This window comes from Cupressus sempervirens, chromosome 2, assembly GCF_028749045.1.
Source record: "Cupressus sempervirens isolate cs-2001-9-10 chromosome 2, ASM2874904v1, whole genome shotgun sequence".
Lineage (NCBI taxonomy): Eukaryota > Viridiplantae > Streptophyta > Pinopsida > Cupressales > Cupressaceae > Cupressus > Cupressus sempervirens.
In genome coordinates, this window is record NC_143119.1 from 115,587,754 (window position 1) to 115,602,027 (window position 14,274).

The 14,274-nt window shown below is 36.9% G+C and overlaps 1 protein-coding gene across 2 annotated transcripts in view; it reads left to right on the forward strand.

Annotated features, from left to right (window-relative positions):
- The window catches only part of BIN4 (double-stranded DNA binding protein), a 160,588-nt gene that overhangs the window by 41,771 nt on the left and 104,543 nt on the right, over window positions 1–14,274 (forward strand). For both annotated transcript variants that reach the window (XM_089812844.1, XM_089812845.1), the window contains exons 2-4: window positions 4,105–4,311; window positions 4,604–4,748; window positions 4,867–4,949. In XM_089812844.1, coding sequence (XP_089668970.1) covers window positions 4,105–4,311; window positions 4,604–4,748; window positions 4,867–4,949 — 435 coding nt within the window. The remainder of the gene's footprint in view (window positions 1–4,104; window positions 4,312–4,603; window positions 4,749–4,866; window positions 4,950–14,274) is intronic.

Consider the following 14,274-nt stretch of genomic DNA (forward strand, 5'->3'; position numbering starts at 1 on the left):
AGACAACAGTCAATACTCGTGCTGATGATGTAGAAACTAAAGTATGACAAGAAGGCAACTCCATAGGCAGTCTTGGTAAGCCCTCCTTCACTGTGCCAACCCAACCATCTTGCCAAACATTAAACTTAGGTACTGACAAACCATACTCACAATATATATCCTGCACATGTGGATCAAATATGAATTGTATGCACTCATCACAATATATACCCTACTGGCACTTTGATCATCCCCATCTTAATCATCAAGCTGCTATGATGACTTAGCCTCAATCTCATCATAGTAAACTCACATGGCACAGTTTGCTGCTTCCCCAAGCCTTAGTGTGCAAGTGTGACCCATAGAAAAAGGTCCAAAGCTGTCTCCTCAAATCTTGTCGAGAAGCCTCATCAATCTTCCAAGTTGATTTCCCATTGGCCTCAGTAACTGGTGGGTGCTTCTCATCAACAGGGGGAGGGACAACAAGCTTTGAAGTAAACTTGATTCGAGAAGATGACTCAAGATCTTTCGCTTTCCTCATAGTCTCCTGCAAAGTAGATGGTCAAGTGACTTAACTAGCCTCGGAGCGGTTCAACCAATCCCTTCATAAACAACATCACATGCCTCTGCTTAGATACATCATACACCATCACTAAGAGCCTCTGGAACTCACTGATCCAAGTCTCCAAGCCACCAGAGTGCCTCAACTAAGCTATCTCTTTGAAATACACCTCAGGATCGTTCCTATCAAATCTCTCTATCGAATGATCCACAAACTCTTGATAGGAAGTAATTTGATCATGTTGCAAGGAGACTAACCCATGGTACCACTAGTCATGGGCTGCTTTGTCAAGGTGTAACACTCCAAGTCTTATACGCCCCCCCTAGTCATCGAATGCAATGACAAATATGTGTGGAGCTTATTGAACCCAAGCTTGAGCTGTCACTCTACCATTGCCATTGAAGTGCTCCAACATCATCTTAGTGACCACCTCACGTAAATCAGTCTGCCGATGCCTCTGTCTCTTAGGTGCAGGCCTCCCTCTATAATGCTCTTGCGTCTGTATCTCAAGAACCTGTCAAAATTTAGATCTTGCTTAATGTCCAGAGCATCCAACTCAGCAAAGTGTGCTACCATGTCATTTAAAAAAGGTGGGGCCTCAGTTTCAATACTGATCGCAGTTGCCTCGGGGCTTAGAAATGCGGGCCTTTGTGGCCTATCATAAGTACCAATATGACCAACCCTGTCTGCTTTGTCAATGATCTTGGCTTGGTCCTTTGCTCTGACCCAGTTGCCATCACTAGACCTGTCATCTACTCAAGACCTATGTGAACTGACAGAAGCATCATGACCACCTTACTCTCTACTCTGACCTCTAGGGAGTGCTATACGTTGTAGCGTTCAAAAAGCTGCTGCAGCACGTCGACAACATGGTGCTGTCTAGCTGCCAAGTCCTTGAATGTCTTCCAAACCAGTCTATGAAGCTTAGAACCCATGCCAACATCTCTATAACCTGTACCAGCTGAACCACCCAGAGTACCAACACCTCTGTTGCTCAAACTGCCAAATTGAATCTTTGTTTCTTCATCACCATGTGGAGAAGTGCGACCTCTGCTGGTGTAATGTCTATCTGGAATGAATCTCCAATCCATAATGCGCTGAAATCAAACCTTTGAATAATGCACTGATCACTATGTCACCGAGGCCTATTCCATGTAGGCTGGCAGGAAACTGCTCTGATACCACTGCAATGAGCCCAAGCTGGCCCAATCTGATGTTTTGTTTTGGATTTTTGAGTTTTCTTTTTTTTTGGTAATATTTTGAAATATATACTTTTTTGGATTCGCTAACAATATATCAAGTGCTTAAAGTAAATCATAAAAACTCACAATGGAAAATGCCATACGCTAATGCCTTGAATAAGCTAGCAATTTTAATGATATTCAATTGATAGCTTCAACTTAACTGGTAATTACAATTCATAATTTACAGAACCTCGTAGCCTACAAGTTTGGTTGTCGCCAGATGAAATGCTTTGAATTTCCAAATTGTGAATCCCACGTGGCTGTAGCAAGGCCTCTACAATGCAGAATTAAATCGCCCAAATCAAGCATGCAGATCATCCAATATTGCCGCCTCTTATATAGGTTAAGATGGATGCCAAACTCAGTTTGCAGACTGCATCTCAACTGCAGATTCAATTGCCCAGATTTATTGCAAAAAGGCACAGTCCGTTAGGGTGTTCTGGTACCAAATACTGTAGTCGAAAGCCACAGGCAATGCCGCCCAGCTAGGTAAGTTGCAACAGAGAAGACGCTAAGAATACAAGGGATATTAGCGTCTTATCTTCAGGATTCTTAATGCCAGATTAACAGGTAATATCAGGCATTCTAAATGTAGATAGCAACACCAAGGTTCAGACCAAAACCCCGCTAATTATCAGGAGTGATGAAAAACAACAACAAACACCTCAAAGCGCTGAGTGGATGCCAATTCAACAGGGATCTAGGCGCTAGAAATGCAGATAAATGTCTTACCAAATGACAAGGGAACTCACGCAATTAGCAGATTAATGGGCAGTTGAAATGCAGATCGCTCACCTCCATATGCAAAGATATACCCACACTGATAACCAAAATACCAAACGGCAAACAACAATGATAAACTCCAAATTTCAGATGAGAAATGAATAATAATTTCAGTAGGAAACAATGTCTTCCTAACTGCAGTGATCACAAAATGGAAGATTTAAACAAATTCTCTTCTCAGCAATGGTAGCAATAGTATGAGAAGACACAATCTCAGTTCAAATCCATTATACATCAGCAATAAAATTGAATTCTCAACTCAATACAAACCGTAACAAGAGATAATAAAAAAACAAATGACAATTGGATGCTAATTCTCACAATTGAAGTCATATTTATATTGTAATTGTGCAACTTAGCTTCCTCTTCAAACTCTTCACTTAAGAGGTTTCACCTTTACAACTCCATTTTATAGCATTAAATAACATAGTGCCTTAATAAATATGAAGCCCCATTAATGAATAGTAAATATGACTTCATCAAATATGGTAATTACCCAAAATAGACTTACTATAAATAGCAAGTCCGCCTCAGAGACCCTCAAAACTCACTGTCACTCACAAGGGTTGCCACGATGAACTGACCTAGCCTACTGTAGGAGCCTGCTAAACATGGGGACATTACAAATTCATCATTAAAGGATTTAATGGTGGTTGTTAAATTCTTGGACACCATGCATACAAATCTTGCTTTTTCATTCTGTACATTGATTTCTTTTGGAATTTCCATGAGAGTTATTATTTTTAGCTCTGGCACCCAGGTAGTTGGATTTGTGTATTAAAAATGATATGCAAAATTTCTTGATGTGGATTAGGACAATGGTGTTTGATTTGTATGTTAAGTATAGCATGACTAAGAAGCACTTGGATAATATAGCTCTTCACCGTGCTGACAATACCATTTTAGCCCCTTTTGGGTTAGGGATGCTGTTGGTGAATTTTGTGCATAATTTATTAAAAAGAATGGAAATAAAATATGAATTTATGATCAATGTTTGATGTGTTTTTTAATCAATTATTGATAGTTAGCTGAAGGGGGCATTTAGATGTGTCTCCACAGCTCTAGTTCCCTCCCTTGCGAGAGTTTTTGTAGTATGCTATTTTCTATCATCTGTGTAGGTGAAAAGTAGCTGATTGATTAGCAGTACACATTAGGGGTATTGATGGCAATGACAAAGTTTGAGTTGCTGATCTAGTTTTACGGATCTATTTAACTTGTACAATATATTATATGTTGGGTCTATGAACACCAAACAAAATTACAATTAGTTTGTTACAAGTTTATGTGAATGTCTCACAACCTTTAAGTTGTTGAAGACCTTATCTCTCATTGCATGTTTGTTATTAGTTTATGTGATTGATTTGGAAATTTGCTCTGCAAGTTTAATTCCATCTTGTTTCAAATTCTGTTATTTTTGTTCGCTTAAAGATTGTATTTCTGTCACATGAAGATGCAGATAAAAACCATTTAGGCTTTGTCATTATTTTTTATCACTATTATTGCAAACACTGATGCCATGTTATGCTCCATGTACAGGCTCCAATGCAGACTTTCACAACACTGTCATCCTCTCCTTCAAATTCTGCTTCAGGTGATGTGCCTGGTAGTTCAAAAAAATCCTTTGAAGAAGAGGAGCATCAGTCAAAATTGGGATCTCGAGATAAAGGACAAGAGACAGTCCTTCTTAGTGATAGTGAAGAAGAGACCCCAAAGAAGAATCAGCGAAAATCAAAAGCATCTAAGGTGAGAAAAAAAGGAAAGTCCAAGTGAAACCAATATAAGGAAAAATAGACTTTACTAAGGAAAAAGAGTCCATTTAAGAGATAACATAGTTAAATATTTTATGAATAAGGAGATGACATAAACCAAGAATGTGATGTGGATGAAGAATTGCATTCCTTGTCTAGTTTTTGTTATTAATTTTTTGTATTTCCTTTTAGTCCTTCTGATTAGCGATTTGTAAAAGTTTTACTTTTTGACCTGTTTTAATCATCCTTGCTCATTATTGTAGTATCTGCTGTTCCTTCTTTAAAAGTCTAATGCAGGTACAAAGAAGAGTTTACCTAGGAAAAATGAAGAAAAGGAAACTCTAACTGCTCCTAAAGTCAAGTCTGAGTCTGATATTAGAGAAGTTGGTAAGAAGGGCAATGGAGCAAATTCATCCCCGCTGAAAGTTGAAGGTGAGGCAAATATGTAGTAGGAGATAGGTAAATTACTATTAAGATCTATCTTTGCTTAAGCTGCTAGAACATCAGCATTTTCCTTGGCCGGTGGTGTTTATAGTTTTGTTTGTTGCAGATGATGGCAATATGATGGAAGTTGACATTGAAGATGCTGTGGGTGTGGATGAAAAGATTCCTGAGAAACAGATGGAGCCACGGGTAAGGTGGAAGTTAACTGTTTGAGTGCTCTACTTAGTAACTTGAGTTGTGCTATTGTAATACTCTCCTTTGTGCTGTGTGTATATTTTGTCACTTGTAGTTCTGGATGATGGTTTACTACATTAAAATCATGAATTATAAACCATATTTCACAGACTCAGACTTTGAGAGTACTTGGTGAGCCCCAAAAAAACTCCACAAACAAATGCTTAATACTTAAATGCCAAGCAATATTTAAATCCTGACATGTAAAAACCGCAAACACTTTACATGGCTTAAACGTAAACGCATTAAATGTTTCTTGAAGGGTTTGAAGGAGTTTTGGAGGATGGCTAAAAGTGATAAAATTATGAAAAACAACATGCACCATGATGATTTGTGTTGTCTCAAAGGCCACCACTTTACCCCATTGGAGGTGTTACTCCCAAATCCTTGCTTCAGTTTTAAGAACTAAAGTGAAAATATTTTGATACCATGTTGGATGGAAGAGCAGTATTACGACACTCTATAAATCATCTGCTGAATACAAGAATTTTAGTGAATAAAAAATCTTGTATTCACTGTTATTTTATTTTTTGAAAATTTTCAAATTAAATGCCTAATAATTAAGCAAAATTTATACTTGTAGTTTGCTAGCTAGATTCTCTCTCAAATAATACTCTTAAGGCTGTAGTGCCATTTATAGACATGCCTGAGATAGAAGCACATAACTTGTGATTTTTGGCTGAGGGGTACAAGCTCCTACCATAGTTCGTGACTGCATATTTTGATTTTTGTTATATCATGCCATGGATGATATAATTCATTAGTTTTACACAAATTAAACACTTGACAATATTTATGTATCTAAATATGCTGATACCTTCAGCTAAAATATGCTTTTATACTAATGTGATTAATGAATATTTGTGTATGCGATCAAAGTAGCTTTTATTTAACAAGTTTATTTTTTCTTTAAAGTTCATTCATTTAGAGGTGCATAATACCTAAGTTGCCGGTTCGGGTTCGGTTCCAAGTTAGAAGTTCAAGAACCGGTTCACAAGTTTGTCAAAATTTTGGAAAAGGGTTTGGGTTCGTTTGTACAAAAACATGTAAAAATTATATATATATATACACACACATTTTTATGAAGCATGAGTTAAAATTTAAAAATTAGAATGTAGCATAATATCATAGACACATTTAAACAACAAAAACTTTAAAACACCATAAACAGTTAAAATTGTAATCATAGTGATCATACCATCATATACTAACATAGTTCAATCAATTTCAACATCAAAGATTCAAAACTCATAAAATATCAAGTTCAAGTATCATTGTTAACTAATGGAATGAAAAACTATTAATATTCTAAGTTCTTCAATCTTCAATCTTCATAATAAAATGACAAGGAGAGGCCACCAAAAGCAATTCTTAACAACTTTTAGGGTTGTGGATCCAAAAAACATTTAATCTTTGCCTAAAAAACACTTTCTCGCCGTCCGTGGAGCCCAGTTCATTGCAGGTTTGAACTGGGTATAAGATTTTTGGTGTTGGTTTGCCCGAGTTCGATCCCGATTTGAATCTGGTTGAACCCGCAGGACAAAAGCAGTACCCCAGTCAAACCAAGTTCGAATCAGACTAGAACTGTGAACTTGTTCGAACTTTTCCTGGTGCCGAGGGGGTGAGGTACCCGTAATGTAGCATAATACGAGTTTTAAATCGTTGAATCTTTAGATTTCGTGGTGTTTTCATTTTCTCAAGTTTGTGTTGAGTTTGAGTTTGGGTCAATAATCAACTTGCCAAGTCTATGTCAAGTCAATCAATAAATTAGATTTGCTCGATGTGTTTTTTAGTGGTTAATGCATCCTAGGAAGATCACCAGGTGTGCAGTATAGTTAGGAATAGGCCAGTATTGGGAGTTTTCAACTTTGATAGGGTTTGCATGCTATGTTCCATGACGCTTCGGGGACTAGGACGAGGGATGATAGGGAACACGTTTCAGGCACATTTCCTAAAGAGCCAAAAATAAGGTACAACAGTATACAAATTTTTAAAATATATATAAATATGTGTGTATGTGAATTTTTCAAAATATACTAAGATATTGGAGAGAGAGAGAGAGAGAGAGAGAGAGAGAGAGAGAGAGAGAGAGAGAGAGAGAGAGGTGAATAATTGATAACAAAAAGACAATATGCAAATAAATCGTCAATTTACAAGTTACAACAATAGTATAACAATGTAAATGATAATGGCAGCAATACAAATCAGTATAGTAGCATTACAACAATAGTCTCAAACATCAAAGCCTTGGTCTATCAATATAAATATCCAAATCAAATTGTCTGAAACATATATCCAGAAGTCCTAAAAAATCAAAATATAATAGGCTACAGGCACAACATATGAAACTAAGCCTCATTCTAGTTGTCAATAGCAAAAGGCTCAGAATCATTTGGTTCACTATCTCCCTCTGATAGAAGTGGATCATCCAATTGTAGCCTGACCAATTCTGGTTGCACCTCCTTCATTTGAATTTTATCGTCAATGGACACGAGTTTGAACCTTGTGCCCCCCCCCCACATTGCTGCTTTTGGGAAAAAGAATTGATAATATGTAGGGAACATTTTTGTATCGGGAACGTTTCAGGCATCCCCTAGGCATTTTGGGGAAGGCTAGCCGTCCCCAAATGTCAGGGGATGTATCCTATAGTTTTTTGTGTTGATGTTATTGTAGTTGTGGTTGGATTCCTTCGTGCTAACATAGATAACATGAAGGTTGCGATAATATAATTATTGCCTAACAATATTATATGTAAAATTGAAAATATAACTATTATATGAATAATAATTATATTATTTTTATTATTATATTAAATATAATTATATAATAATTTTTATATCAAATATAATAATAATTATATGAAAGGTGGTGTCCCTTGCTTACGGGGCACCACCATCATATATGTATCAAAGTAGGTTGAAATGGCTTAAAACTCATCATACAATTTTGTCAAAGAAAAAGGTTTTAAAATGGATGGAGGATGTGTGTCAAAATTGTGTCTTACATTTTGCCTTTTTGGCTGCGTGCCACGCCTGTGCCTCGTCTACATTGTTGTAGCTGACCGTCTGCCTCCGCGAGCTAGTCTTCACCTATGTGACACATCGATATGACTCCAGTCAGCCATTGGCACTTAGTGCTACCTTCGGTGCCTAGCTTCTGAGCGTGGATGTCCTACAGGTGTCTAGTATGCATGTCAAGCTTTGACCTCTGGCTGAACTTCTTTCTTAGCCTTGCAATTTTGGTTGGTCAACATCATCTTCATTTGATCACATCATCTCTAGTTAGCTGCATGCCTATTCCGTTGTGGCTGGTGGAGACCATACAAGCGGTCCAAAATCATATGGAAAATTTTTCAGGTCCTTCATTCAAATATCACCCCTCTTGCAAAGATTGCGTCTGCCATTTGAAAAAGATTACTTGTGTACCCGTGCACATGATTTTTTTCGTATTTGTCTCCTATGGTGCTTCGAAATCTACAATCGTTGAACTTGAGCAAAAATAATACAAGTGGTGGCTATTGAATAATTAGGATTTATGATAATTTCGTATAAGGTAGATTGGACTTGATCTAGGAAGCCATCCATAGAACATTGGCTGTCTTAAATGACCATTTGGTGTAGAAACAATGACTACCATGGTGATGCAACTGAGCTCTATGGTGGGCAATATTTTTTTTCAGTTTGAAGCTAAGTTACTGTATTCATTCCAAATCCCTGAAATTTGACATTCGGTTTAGACAAATTTGTATGTGGTTCTAAATCGTTACAAATTTGAGGTTTAACTAACAAATTCCCTGTGAATTCGAATTTTTGAACCCTAGTCGACTTTAGAGGAATTTCGACTAAATTTGGAAACAAAAATTGGACTTGGGAGGAATGTCGTCGAGTTCAGAGCAAATTTGGAAAACGCCAAAATAATATTGCCTTCTCAACATTTTAATAAAGTTTTTTTTTTACCTTTTAGTAAAGTTTTTTTTACCTTGTTTTGACCTAAATGCCTTCGTTTTAATAGTTGCAACTTATATCATGTACGTGGCTGCTGTTTTGGCTTTGTTTTAATCGTTATAACTTCTGGGCTCCGTTTTGGCATGTGCAACTATGCTGGGGTTCGTTTTGGCTGGAGCTTATTGTAGCTCTCTTTCTATGAGGAGTAGAGGTTGCTGCGATTGTGTCTCTCTGCTTGTGGGAGGCTCTGATTCTGTCTCTCATTTTGGGGGACACTTTTCAAACACCAACAAACTTCAAACACCAATAGGGGGATTGTGTCTTGCACAGTGATTGCATTCATTCACCATTTGGGAGGCTATTCGATCACCAACATTCAAATACTAGTCCTCTTTGCAACCATTCAAACGCCAGTGTATTTGAGGTATATTTAATTTTTGTTAGTTTTTTAATAGTTTTAAAGTTTCTTTAATGTATTTCTATTAGTTTTTAAATTTTTTTTTAACTTGTATTAAAATTTAATTTCTGATTATTGATCAAAGATGCACTTTGATCTGCTGTGTATGACTGAAAGAAGTATGAAAGTTTGTTTGTTTTGGTTTATTTTCTTGAATCTTTTCTCATTGTTGTAACTTGTTTTGTTTGTTTATAGATTCTATCATGGTTGCAAGTGCTTCTATAGCCAATAACCCCCACTTCAAAATCAACAGATGTTCCTCACTCTGGAAATTTGTGCAAATGATTCGACCAATGCTAGGTGGAGGTGGTTATGTGTGGATTTGTAGCCACTGCAAAGAGGAATTTAGTAGCTCTTATAGTAGAGTAAAATCACATTTGTGCTTTATTCCTTAAAAAAAATCAAATTTCGTACTGGGAAGCCAAGAGTAAACAGAGTGCTACCAAAAACCTTCCTTCCAAATCACATCATAAACAAATACATTCAAGAACAGAAGCAAGTAGAGGAAGCTGCTGGGAGGAAAATTCTTCACATCTGTTGGAAAGTGGTAGGCCTCTAAAGAAAGGAGAAACATTATCTATGTCTTCAACTACCACTCCTAGTGAGCCACTTGCAGAGGGCCATCCATTCTTGCATCCTCCTCAACAACAGGTTGTAAGAGAGTAGTGGGACCCTTAGAATCATCATTCCAAAGTGAAGCTAGAGACATTGCTGATCAAGCTGTAGCTAAATGCGTTTATGCAAATGGATTGTCGTTAAATATTGTTCGCTCACCGTATTGACGATATAAGGGCAGTTAATGAGGGTCCAACCGGGTTCATTGGCCTTGGTTACGAGAAGATACACACCACTTTATTAGATGATGGGTTGGCTCGTGTAGAGAATGCCATGTTGCCCATCAAGGATTCATGGGTCGAAACAGGTGTGACAATAGTATTAGATGGATGAGAATATGCAAGGAACTGTCCTTTGGTGAATGTTATTGCAGTGTCTACAAGAGGTGCAATGTTTCTGAAAGTTGTGGATTGGGAAGGAGAGGTAAAGGATGGTCCTTTGATTGCAAACATTCTCATCCAAGCTATTTAGCAAGCTGGCCCTCAAAATGTTGTTCAAGTAATAACCAACAATGCAAAGAATTGTAGGGTTGCCAGCTTATTGTTTGAGGAGCGGTATGAAGACATTTTTTGGACACCTTGTGCTGTGCACTCACTTAACCTAATGCTGCAAAAAATTGGCACTTAGGTTGAGTGGATAAAAAAGATGTATGAAGAGGCACAAGAGACCCAATTGTTTGTCACGAACCACCATATGACACAAGCCATATTTAGACAATTCTCGAAATTGGAGCTCTTGAAGGTAAGTTGAATTGTTTAAAATTTAAACATGTTTTAGAAATTTAATCGCTTTAGTAAACTTTCTACACTTTCAAAATTTTAATCTATTACTGTTTTGATTTTAAAATAGGTTGTTGAGACACGCTTTGCCTCCAACACTATTTTGTTAAAATGCCTTGTCAAGGTCAAAGATGAATTAGCTAGAATGGTAAGTAGTGCTAATTGGAACATATGGAGGCAATCTAATAGTGCTAAGACAGCTGCCATAAGGGGATTGATACTAGATGAATCTTGGTGGGATTGTGCTGAGTACCTTCTGAAGATCATGGAGCATATATTGAGCATGATCCAATACGCAAACATGGATAGGCCTTGTTTGGGTGAGGTATATGATGGCATTGACTTCATGGTTGAGGACATTAGAAATATCATAAATGAGAAAGAGCAAGATCCTGATGAAATGTTCTTCAAGGAGCTACATATAATCATGGTAGAGAGATGGAACAAAATGATTGCCCCTTTGCATCTTCTTGCCTTTGCATTAAGCCTCACGTTCTATAGCCAATATGTCCTCAAGGGGAGTACCACTAGAGTTGCCCCATACAAAGATTCTAAAGTTGCTCAAGGGTACAAGGCAGCCCTTCGAAGACTTTTTCTTGAGCACCTACGACCTGTAGTGAGGTCTGAATTTATGAGTTTCATGAGAATTGATGATTGTGGTCTTGACGCTCTTGAAGACAAGAACAATGTTGATACTCATAAATGGTGTTACTTCCATGGACAAAGATATCAACACTCGCAGCCCACTGCCATCAAAATTTTATCACAGGCAAGTTCTTTAATCTTAATATTCTAATTTCTAGTTTCTTGTTGCTAAATATTCAAAACTCGCCTAGGAGGCCATAGTCCCTCTAAGAAGCTGGCCGCGAAGGGGAACCTCCGCGTAGCTAGTTAGCAGGCTGGGTTTCTTGTTTATAAATTCACAAATCTTGATAGGTTGCTAGTTCATCATCCTTTGAGAGGAATTGGAGCACATACTCTTTCATCCACTCAATAAAATGCAACTGACTAAATTCCAAGAAAACAGATAACTTGGTGTATGTGCATTCAAACTTGAGGCTCTTAGCTCACAAAGAGAATACCTACAAAAAGGGGGAGGCAAAACAATGGGATGTCGACCCAATGGCTGCGGAGTTGGAAGTCCACTTTGATGCACTTGCGATTGGAGATGGTGATCCTAAGATACAGTACTGATGGAGCTGATCCCAAGGCTATGACTGAGACTACGGTTGAGACTGTTGATGCTAGTGGCACAAATTGGGCTTCTAATCAGCAACAACCTACTGATTATGAATTATTTGATGATTTTTGATATGTTGATATTTGATCACATATGAGTGTATGACTGATTACTTGTTACTGATTAGTAATGTTGACATTAAAGAGAACAAATTTCCACAATCCATTATATTGCACTGGTGTGTTTCTGGATTCGATTGTGTTAAGATTTTTACCATCAACGTTTCGAATCACACTACGTGATCCATCATCAGGATGAAGAGCAAGAGAAGCACAAAAAATATAGTCGAAACGTTGATGGTAAAAATCTTAACACAATCGAATCTAGAAACACACCAGTGCAATGTTGACATTGCTGTTTTAAAGTTTTTCAACCAAAACATTCACATGGTGTATTTTGACATTTTGTTATGCCATTCGAACAAAGTCGTTAATATATGTAGTGGTGTATTTTGCTAAATTGCTTTATATTAGCATAGTGGTGTATTTTGCTAAATTGCTTTATATTAGCATGGTGGTGTATGACCTTATTTGCTGCAGCATATGTATATTAAAATTAAAAAAAAATCTTTTACAGACAAACCCAAACCCAACCCAAAAAAATTTAGAGCAAATTTCAAACCCGAATGTCAAACCCGCATCCAAACCGGCAACTTAGGTTTGAAGAAATCATTTGGATTTTCCCCTGGCTAGGATTCTTCTATCACTAATCCACAAACCCATGGGCCATAATAATATAATCATTTTTCTGGTGGATCCCCATAGATATAGTAAATACTACATTTGGATGAGTTAGAAAATAAAGTTGTTGACCAGAGTATTCGTATCCTTCCAAAGACAGAGGCAAGTTGACCAATAATGTTATCTCAGATATAGTGATTGCAGACTATGGAGAAAATTACCCATGAGGAAATTCTGTTGATGGCTAAAGGGTGAGAGACAATATGTTCCCTTGCAGAGGAGGATTGGGACCCTTGCATAGATTTTCATCCATTCATAGCTGTTCCAGGAATGGTATTTGGACAAGCAATGAACTAATCAGGCTTGTCATTCTGTTGATGCTCATTCTTAATGATAACAATCTCATTGGCCAAATTCATGACTCTGTATCAAAGTCTACCAATTTGGTTACACTAGATATATCGCTTAACTAATTGACCAACATTACCCAAATGTCTCTGTCATCTTACCCTACTGCAAAATCTGAGTCTTAGTGGTAATCACGTCTCCCGTCAATTACTTTTGATCATCAACAATCTGAATCAACCCCAGATATTGAAAGTGATCAGTCCTGCTGTCCTGTGAAGCTTCTTGAGACATTTTTGCTTGTTTTTCCTAAGTCACAGGATTCATGGAATTTCATCGATTAAGTTTGAATTTCAGCGAATTTCTACCCTTTCCGAACTTCATCCGAATTTTATGGAATGTAATATAATATTGTTATATATAATAATATTATATTATTTTAAAATAATATTGAGTTATTTAGTTTAAGTATTGAGCAATGTTAAATTCAATGTCAAATTTTTTCCCTAATTTTTACCCTGCCGAATTTCATCTGAATTTCATGATCAACAAACTTGAATTCGAATTCGAATCTTGTGACTTTTTTTCTACCAAAACAAGATCTGTTGAACAAATCATTGAGCAATAAGCTACTGTGCATGCTTGTTCTGCCAAGAATCCTCAAGAATCTCTGATTGCTAAAGGTATTTGTCTTGAGTTGCAAATAAAATAGAAAAAACCCTGAAGACATCACATTCCTATCTGAAATCTACACCAGATTTAAAAAGTTTATGTGAGGTGTACATGGGAGTATTCTGGAAATATAAATGAGACGCAAGAAAATTTTGAAGATCAATTACAGATTAATGACAAAGGCAATTTTGTTGAAAATATTTCTGAGACTTATTTGCATTCTTCGATTGATAATGGGACTGAACCATTTTCAACATGGATAATTGTGACAGAGAATCTCACTATCATCCAAGTCAATCACGTAGTATTGATAGGAATGTAGATGAAACCTCACAAGTGCTGCATGAACACATTACAGTCTCAAAGGAAATTGAAAATTAAATTAATTAAATAAAAAAAAAAAAAAAAAACATATTCAGGGAAGTCAGTCAGTTTAGTTAATGTTGGGCATCGACTTAAGTAAAGTATGGGATTGAGTGTTTAATGATACCAATGGAAGCTCAGGAGCTTGGGAAATCGTTTATGACTTTCCAGATATCATTAAGCGT